Raw genomic sequence first — 9,727 nt, 5'->3', positions numbered from 1 at the left:
TTAAATATTGAATCCACAAAAGAATTACTTACGATTTGATAGAATTCACTAGTTTTAACCTAAGCTTTATATTTGTGTTAAAAAGTCCACTTGATATTATACATAATTTATTCAAAACCAAATAAAGTGCCTTTTCTAAAATCCAAAATTCATAAGCTCAAATCCTAACTTCCTTTAATAGAAAAGTATAGTGGAATCCTAACTCCATATATAAAGAAATATTTTTTTAATTGCAGAATAAATAGTTGTCCTAGTTGATTGTCATTCCTCTAACAATATTGAGAAAAAAGTAAAAATAGTACCAAAATTGGATAGGACTTTCTATTTCTTCTAATAATAATTTGAGTAGGACTTGGATACAGTATAAACGAGGTATAAAAAGACCAAATCCAACCGGTCTGTTGGAATTCGGAGTTATCCAATTTAAGATAGAAACAGTATAGGTAAGTAGAGAAACTTCATAGAAACAACCTGTGTACAAGTAAACGAGAGACGTGCGCTACGAAACAAAACAAAAAGAAAAACAAGGCGTTGGTCCACTACTCCTAAAAGCTTAAACAAGCAAAAGCTTCTTCATTGTCCAACCTACCTTTTCTGCCCCGCTTCTTCTACCCGGAATCCAGCACACAGACTCTGGAATCTCAAGTAATGCACCAAAAGCTTAGCGGCACTTGAACAGGTGCCACATACTATCTTAATTCTTTTTTTCTTTTTTTTTTGTTTGCGTTGATTTCGTGTTAAATTTGGGACGATGACGACCCTTTTGTTGTTAATATGATTTGAGTCTTTCCGTTTTTATATACATTGATAATCTTAATTGGTTCTATAATTATGGGTTGGGAGTATATGCGCTGAATATGTTTCAAACCAGTCTATTGTTGGGTTTTTATAGTTGTTCTGATTGTTCACTATGTTTTTTTTTTTTGACTTCCTGAATGTTAGCAAAAAGGTGTTGAGTAAAGATTGGACTCAAATTGAAGTCTTTCACAGATATTACAAACTACAGGCACGTTGTTGCTTGAAATTCAAGTGTTTCTTGGCTTAATTTTGATAATCTTGGATTTATATTTTATAATTTGGCAATATTATTTAGTACTATCTTATTACATTCTTCAACTTTGTTTCATCTTATAACCTGCAATTAACCAGTCAGAAGCGGGGATAGAGAGAAGTTTTCCCTTCCCTTTTGCCGCTTTAACAGATTTTCTTGGGGTTTTCTATTTTCCCTTCAATTGTTTTTCTTTTGACGGGTAGAGGGTTCGGAAGGGGTTTGTAGGATGGGTAATATACAAAGAAATTTGGTAGAATTTACCCACATTTCATTGTTCTAGTTTTGACTGCCCAAATAAGGTAATTTATGATTCAATAAAAGAAACCTGATGTCAAAACGAACTTTAGTGATCAACTTTTGAGGGATATAAGTTTTATTGAACTTATATTCATACATGACTGGTCCTGTGATAGTTACTCAAATATTAGCTTTTCTTGGTTGATCTTAATGATTGGTTGGTGAACATCCTGGCTTGGCAGAACTAGAAACATATATTGATGCAATCACACAATAATGAGTCACACAGGCTTGGCCCCGAAGAGCTTTGATGTTTACAACAGTCTAGTGTTGCTTTAATCCCAATATCATCCTTTGCTCCCTTATGATTAATTTCAGCTATTAATCCTCCTGCTTCTTCACTTGCAAACTTCAGCACATTCTTCTGTTGACCATTTTAGTAGTGGTTACCAGGTTGAACCTATATAAACCTTTGGTGTTCTTTTCAACCTACTACTGTTGGGTAAAATTTTACCAATATCATCAAACTTTTTTCATGGTTTATGTGAAATGCAACTTGTTAGGAGTGTGTTTGGTCTAACTGTATGTCTTAGCCTTTAAGTTTGGTCACCTTTCATTTTTAATATCTTGTTGCCAATAAATGTGTTAAAGTTCGTTGTTAAACGAATTGATTTGGTCTATAGATCTCATGGGTGGCAAGAGTTCAAAGAGATCAACAACTGGTCGATATGCATCATTTGGGTCCAGTTCATATTCAGGTTATCAAGGCTATCCACAGTCACCATATACTCAACCAAGCTACAATTATCCCCCGCCACCTCCTTGTCAAACATATGGTGGTCCACCTCCTGAGTCAAGGAAAAGGCTTGAGAGGAAATATTCAAAGATAGATGATGACTACCACAGCTTAGAGCAGGTAAAGTGAAACACTTTCAATTTATAAATGAGTAGAAGGATAATACTTCAGCAAGTTTATGATGCTTTGGAATATCGACCATAATCTCCTCAACCTGTTTTATTTGTTAACAATAGTCCATAATGCTTCTGGTCATGCTGAAAGTGAGCATTTGTTCATCACGTTCCGCATCAAGATATTTATGCTGTCATCTGTGGAAGTTACAAATGCAGTAATGAACTTTGAATATGGCATCAGTTTTATGTTAATTCATGCTGAAATATGCGGTAGCATGCAATAGTATACCTGTATGTTTTTCTGCCACTCCCATCTAAATTCTGTTCGCAGCTGCTTTGTAAGATTACAATGTGCATATGTAAAAGATAAGTCAATACAAGCTTTGGTTGTGCTGGATACCATTTTCTGATCTAACTAGTTGATTCGAGTTATTTTCTATGTCAATACGTTCAACCCTCATAGTTATTCTGCTCCCTTCTTGGAAAAAGAGTCATAAATGTCTTCCTGTATCCTACTTTTATCTTTGGTGAAGCAACTTGTTATCTAACTTTGCACATATATATGTTTTTGCACCAAAAAAGTTATCTTATTGAAAATGCCAATTATTGTTTGTCAACTATAGGCTGCTAATGCACTTTATCCTAAATAAATTGGTTGTTGAATAATTTGTCAATCAAACTCTTGATATGGTGCCACATTTAAGTTTATTGGCAAGTGAGCATGAAATTAACTTTTCACTATAATCGAGAATTATAGCTGATGCGGTTTTTCCACGACTCTTTTGGACCAAATCTTCTAGTTGTGTCATGTTGAATGTTTTGAGTCAGGAAGTTTGAAATTTCTTATTTATGGAACCTATTTACTTTTTCATCTTAATAGAACTTATGAGATAGGTTTTTTATCTGGTTATTTATATTGCTTGACTGACTTTCTTTTCTAGGTTACTGATGCCCTTGCACGTGCTGGGCTAGAGTCTTCGAACTTAATTGTTGGCATCGATTTTACCAAGAGCAATGAGTGGACTGGTAATGCTTCAAACTGTGATAGGATACTTATGTTTGACTTTTTTTTAAAATGAGAATACTTATATTTGACTTACAACACTGTCCATCTAATCTGCTCCTGAACTAGGTGCAAGGTCATTCCACCGGAAAAGTTTGCATCACATTGGTGATCAGCAAAATCCATATGAACAAGCAATATCCATCATTGGAAGAACATTATCAAAATTTGATGAGGACAACCTGATTCCTTGTTTTGGATTTGGAGATGGTACTTCCCTAAACACCTAATTTCTAATTGGACCTTTTTAAATCACAGAGGTCTTATATGATTGTGTCATTGGCAGCCTCAACACATGACCAAGAAGTCTTTGCTTTCTATCCGGATGACAAATATTGTAATGGATTCGAGGAAGTACTGAGTAGATATAGAGAATTGGTTCCTCAATTACGGCTTGCAGGTGCAGCTTGAGTCTTCTTTTGTATTTGCGTTTTTTCTGATTGCCTGCAGTGGGTATACTTCTGCATTTCTTCTTCTGCTTCGTGACACTTTCATCTTTACAGGACCAACATCATTTGCTCCTATTATTGAAATGGCAATCACTATTGTTGAGCAGAGTGGCGGCCAGTACCACGTTTTATTGATAATAGCGGATGGACAGGTAGATATGCTGTCTCGCTATAACACAAAATATGGAATATTTATCAGCCGATTCATTTTGTGTATTTTCTAGTTTCTAGTGCTTTAATACTACTTATATGAATATTTCATGCTTGTGCAGTCTATTCGTTTACAAATCAGTTGACGGGTAGTTGCATTCTACAAAGAAAACAGATGAATGCGATTTTGAAAATGGTTTAAAATTTGATCTTGGATAATCATAAACGAATGTGCGTAACAGTGGAGTACTTTAGTTAAAAAGAAGTCTTCAGATTTGTACCAGAAAAGAATGTGTGTGTGTATGTGTGCCCGCATGCGCATTGTGAGTGCCTGAGTGGTATGCGCAACCAGTGATTGACTGTTCAAAGGATAAGCAGAGCCTGAAGTAGTTATCAAAGGTATCCACCTTTAACATTGTGCTTATCACCTCCCAAGCAATGGATTGGGTTGGAGGCTATGCCAAACCGAAGTAGATAATTCCACGACCTAAATGAAAGTTTAAATAACAGTAAAGCTGTTTGGTGGTTGTGGTAATCTTTAGGACCATCACGCAGTAAAATGTCCAGCTTTCAAAATGGTGTTCAGATTCTCTTCCAATTGCACCCTTTTAATTCTCACATATTTTAGAGATCTGGAAAATGGAAGTCCCAAGTTTTTATGCCAAATATCCGCCTTTAAAGGAGCATATCATGGTTCTTGAAAGAATTTAAGACAGTGGTTTACTTTGAGATGCGTGAGCTTTTGTGCCTTCTCCATTTGTATGGGTGTGAATCTAATTGTTTCAGATTTAGAGGAGTAGAAGAGAGATTGGTAGTGACATACACTGTCAATATTTCAGCTAGCGCAGTCCTATGTAGAGATACATGAAAGAGGAGAAACAATCCATAAAGCTTTGAGTGACTTCCCATAGAATTTTGGTGGAAGAACTTTATCTTTGTTTTGCCGATAATTTGACCTATCATGAGACTGAAGGCATTAACGCTGTTGGAAATAAAAAATGAATCTGTCAGTAGTCAGTATGCATAATTTTAAGCAACACATCTGACAGGAACAATCCGCTTTACATGTGAATGTAGCATTTAACTAGTTCCAGCCAAAATGGTTTATCAACAGCTTATCTAAATTGAAATGAGACTAATTACAGGTTACAAGAAGTGTAGATACTGTGCGTGGTCAATTAAGCCCTCAAGAGAAGAGAACAGTTGAAGCAATTGTGAAAGCAAGGTAACTTTTTCACTGTAGTTAAAATTCTTTGATAATGCTATTTCCAGATCATTCTTGAAATTATTTTAATGTTTATTTGCAGTGAATATCCCTTGTCTATTATTTTAGTTGGGGTTGGAGATGGGCCATGGGACATGATGAGGGAATTTGATGACAATATCCCTGCTCGAGCCTTTGACAATTTCCAGGCAAGTAATTGCTGCTGCTTTTTTTCCTGTCCTTGATGGTATTGATTTGTTTTCCCTAATTGCCTTAAGTTTCTGGTTTCCTCATCAACTTTTTGTTCTTTTCAGTTTGTTAATTTCACAGATATCATGTCAAAAACTGTGGACCGGTCTCGGAAAGAAGCTGAGTTTGCCTTAGCAGCATTGATGGAAATACCTTCTCAGTACAAAGCAACTCTGGAGCTGAACATTCTGGGGTACAAATTGAATGCTCATTGTTAATTTGCTACTAGTGGACACTGAAATTTAATAGTACTCAAATTCCTTCTGAAAAGTTGATAGTGGAATTTATTTTCAGTTAATTTTCTACTTCACTCTTCAGTGTTCATTTTGTTTTCTTATTTGGTTTGCTTTTTTGAGCAGTGCTCGTAGAGGGAATGAAATTGACAGGATTCCTCTCCCCCCTCCTCGCTATGGTGCAGCTTCTTTTGGCACATCAAAACCTTCACAAAGCAATAGTTACCGTCCAAGTGCGCCTTCTAGCACTAGCAGACACAATTCGGCTGTTGGATCAAGTCATCCTGCAAGTTCTGCAGATAATCATGTAAGCAGCAATTTTTCTGTTTATTTTATCTTCTACTCTTGATAACCACTTAAACATGAAGGCTCATTCTGAACCAATTTTGTCAAATATCAGGTTACATTGTTGACCTTTCAAATTGATTTGGAATATATTCTTATTTATTCATCGCCCTTTTCTTTTTTATTTTTTATTTTTTATGTTTGATTCCATAGTTTGAAGTAATTTCAGAATCCTTATTATAACAATTTGTTTCACCTCTTATTGTTTGACAGCTCTGTCCCATCTGCATAACCAATCCAAAGGACATGGCATTTGGTTGTGGACACCAGGTATGGTCGTACAGATTCTCAATTTCTGTCTCAGGTAGCAGTAGTAAAACTACATATATTGACATGAACTCATTTGTTTGCAGACATGTTGTGAATGTGGGCAAGATCTTCAGTTGTGCCCCATCTGTCGGGACAGCATTCAGACTAGGATAAGACTTTACTGAGTCACTTCTTGTGGCTGAAGAATAATTTGCTGCTAAGAAAGTCTGATTCTTATGTTACTGAGCAGTTTATTAAATTATATTCTTGCTGATGGATCTCAGTTTGTCAGCAGTATAAATGTCTTTTTGATTTTAGAGATGTTACATTTCAGTATTTTGCCCTGTACATAGATTTTCTACTTTCTATTCAAGGTTACTCATTGTTCATTGAAACTGGTGCTCAATGTGCAAAGATAATTTCTGCTTTCACCTGTGTTCAATGACAAACTCAATGACTTATCGGCTGCATTGCTTGAGGAATAGTTTCACAAAAATTTAGACGAATTGCTTCTAGATTGAGTAGAAAAGGGATATATGGAAGTTATCTCTTCTCTGTGCGTCATTATATCCATCATTTCTTATGTGAGATTCGACGGTTATCAAGTTTCCGAGCCACTTTTTTCCTGTATATTTTCCTATATAAGTCATCTTAGAAGTCACAATTTTAAATTGAGGTTTAAACTTTCTGGCAGAATGGATGAGTCTTGAGTGTGTAAACGAATGTTTGGTGCTCCCTCTCTTAGTGGATGAATCATTGTCACACAAAAGGTTCATGTGGCAAGAACTACCTAACCATTTTGATAGACCACGATTAGTTGAATATTTGACCACGATTAGTTAAATATTAGTATTTGATTGCTCATTTGCGTGAGTTCATGCGGAAGTCCCTATATAAACACTTCCTTTAAAACCATAGTAATGCATTCAACACAAAGAGTTTTTCTCTCATGGAGAAGCACTGGCAGATTCTACTCAACTGCTGCGCCACTGCAGCTCTTTTACTGCACTCTCTTATTTCATGCAGAGCAAAAGATGTGCTGCCCCTCTCTGCTGGAAAAGGGACACGGAAGCTGTTGCTGAACAACACGGGAGTTGTCGGTGGACATATGGTTTTAACTCATTGGAACACTGTGATACTATTTGATCGGAGTGTGTCGGGCCAATCAGGATTGCAGCTACGTCATCGGTTCAATGGAACAAGATGCAAGGGTACTCGTGATGACTTGTCAGAGTCAAATTGCTATGCTCATTCTGTTGAGTACAGCATTTCCAACAACAATGTTAGGCATTTGAATATCATGTCTGATACTTTTCCTCTTCTGGCTCCATCTTGAACGATGGAAGGATCGGTCAGTCAGGTGGTTTTGGAGATGCTTCGCGAAGGATTCACTACTTTGTGCCTTGTGAAAGATACTTGTGATTGAAGGGTGGGGAAGAAACACTTGTCTGATAACCGTTGGTTTGCTTCCAGCCAAATCCTCCCTACCGATGACAGGATCATTGTTGTTGGAGGGAGAGGGTCCTTTACATATGAGTTTGTACCAAAAATGTCAACAAATGAAAAGGCTTTTGATCTTCCTTTCTTGCATCAAACTTATGATGGAAATGAAGGTGGAAACAATCTTTATCCTATTGTTCACCTTTCCTCTGATGGCAATTTGTTCATTTTTTGCCAACAGGGATTCCATTCTTTTCAACTACAAGCGAAACAATGTTGTAAAAAAATTCCCAAGGATTCACGGATTGGGGTGAAGGAGTTATCCAAGCACAGGATCATCAGTAATTCTTACTGGATCACAAAGATGGGCTCCGCAAAGTGGAGGTAATGATATGCGGAGGGGCAGCTTCAGGAGTGAATGCAGCTGCTCGACAAGGCAGATTCTTGACAGGTCTACTGCAGTTGCGGAAGAATGGTGATCACTGAACATAAGCATCGGTGGAAGATGGAAAACATGCCAGGGCCACGCCTAATGCACGATATGGTGCTTCTTCCAACAGGACAAGTTCTAATCATAGATGGCGCGAAGAAGGGTTGTGCTGGATGGCAAAATGCAGCCACCCCATCTCTTGAACCTTACCTATATAACCCAAAGAAAACTCTTGGGAGAAGGTTTTCTGTTCTGAAATCCACTAGAATCGCGAGAATGTATCGTTGATCAGCAGAATGGAAGTGTACTAGTTGCTGGAAGCAATCCAAATAATCAATACACTTACGAAAATGTAAGTCACCCTACTGATCTCCGGTTACAGGCATTCGTCCCGGCTTATATGGGCTGGAAATATACTCATCAAAGGCCTCATAATATGTCCATTGACAGCAATGGGAAGGAAGGAATTGTCTATGGTGACGAATTTGTGGTTCGTTTTTCGCTAGGGAGCAAGCCTAGTAAATATTTAGCTTTTAGTGCATATGCGCCGCCGTTTACAACTCATTCACTATCGATGAATCAAAGGCTGTTGAGACTAAGGTGCAAACATATGGTAAGGGATGAGAATGGCTGGTGGAATGCTACTGTGGAAGCTCCTCCCTCTGCTAATGTTGCACCCTCTGGATTTTATTTGCTTCCTAGCATTTCTGAGTGGGTTAAGTTTATGCAGATTGCTTCAACTTGAATTAATCATCCGGTTTTCCTCTACAGTTGGAAGGTGATATATAAAAGAAACCAAAGAAAACAGAAAAAAAATAAACTAAGGTTTCTAATGCTGATCCACCATGCAGAAATTAGTTTTTGTTTTGGTTAGGAATGATTTATTTATGCCAGTTCATGCTAATTGATCATATTACCTTCTCATTAGTCATTACTAGTTTTATGACTCATCAATGGAATATATTACTCTTCTTTGCAAGTACTATTCTTGAACTTGAAATCTCCAATGGCTCCAACCACAATTTTTTTAGAAATATTTATTTACTTTCAAAAAAAATATTATTTCAGAAATATTTAAAGTGGGTTTTAACTTTTAAGGTCGACAGTTGACACTAGTTTGAGAAGGAAAGATTTGAAATAATATCAATCAATGAGTAAGCTTAATTGTGAGATTTTTGAAACAGAAACATCGACCTTGACAGTTATATATCTAGTTGCCAACTTCTAGTTTCGATCAAATTTGAGAATTATAGTAATAAGTGTTGGGTTTAAGCTTCTTAGAGCTTAAAAGAGGGTTAATGGGAAATGGAGGAAAATTGACAGAGGGACATTGTCCCATATTGGAGGAGGAAAAGATTTTTGATGGGTATATATACAATTGCTTTTCTTCTAGCTCTTAAAGAGTTGAGAAGAAGGTAAACCTCGCGTCGTCGTTGCTCGGCTTTGGATTAGATTGATTAATTGTTTGGGACCAAATTGATTTGTTAATATTAACGCAATATTAATTAATTCAAATTAGATCGTTTCCGCTATAATTTGAATTTGGCGGTTTGCATAAATGACCGTTTTATAAAACAACCATTTTGAGTTGCAACTTTACGTGAAGAGTTGTAACTCTTCACTATTACCAGCGTTTTTGACTATAAATACATGAACTCTCCCTCAGATTTTTCTTACGAAAATTCTGATTTCTCCTTCTTCTTTCTACATTGTTT

The 9,727-nt window shown here is 36.6% G+C and overlaps 1 protein-coding gene and 1 pseudogene across 2 annotated transcripts; both read left to right on the top strand.

Annotated features, from left to right (window-relative positions):
- The first annotated feature begins 539 nt into the window (after positions 1 to 539).
- On the top strand, positions 540 to 6,573 carry LOC104242578 (E3 ubiquitin-protein ligase RGLG2-like). Of its 2 annotated transcripts, XM_070171182.1 has the most exons (13): positions 542 to 679; positions 943 to 1,006; positions 1,972 to 2,204; positions 3,142 to 3,226; positions 3,333 to 3,473; positions 3,550 to 3,663; positions 3,767 to 3,864; positions 5,008 to 5,087; positions 5,170 to 5,275; positions 5,381 to 5,508; positions 5,675 to 5,855; positions 6,107 to 6,163; positions 6,247 to 6,573. In XM_070171182.1, the coding sequence occupies exons 3-13, from the start codon at positions 1,977 to 1,979 to the stop codon at positions 6,325 to 6,327; spliced, it is 1,299 nt and encodes a 432-aa protein (XP_070027283.1). In that variant the 5' UTR covers positions 542 to 679; positions 943 to 1,006; positions 1,972 to 1,976; the 3' UTR covers positions 6,328 to 6,573. The 2 variants fall into 2 exon arrangements, with proteins under 2 accessions (XP_009795957.1, XP_070027283.1); XM_009797655.2 differs by lacking the exon at positions 943 to 1,006 and having other exon boundaries at positions 540 to 679.
- Positions 6,574 to 6,980: 407 nt separating this feature from the next.
- LOC104242579 (aldehyde oxidase GLOX-like) lies at positions 6,981 to 8,858 on the top strand (annotated as a pseudogene).
- The last annotated feature ends 869 nt before the right edge of the window (positions 8,859 to 9,727 follow it).

This window comes from Nicotiana sylvestris, chromosome 3 (assembly GCF_000393655.2).
Source record: "Nicotiana sylvestris chromosome 3, ASM39365v2, whole genome shotgun sequence".
In the NCBI taxonomy this organism is placed as follows: domain Eukaryota; kingdom Viridiplantae; phylum Streptophyta; class Magnoliopsida; order Solanales; family Solanaceae; genus Nicotiana; species Nicotiana sylvestris.
This window is presented reverse-complemented; position numbering and strand designations above follow the sequence as displayed.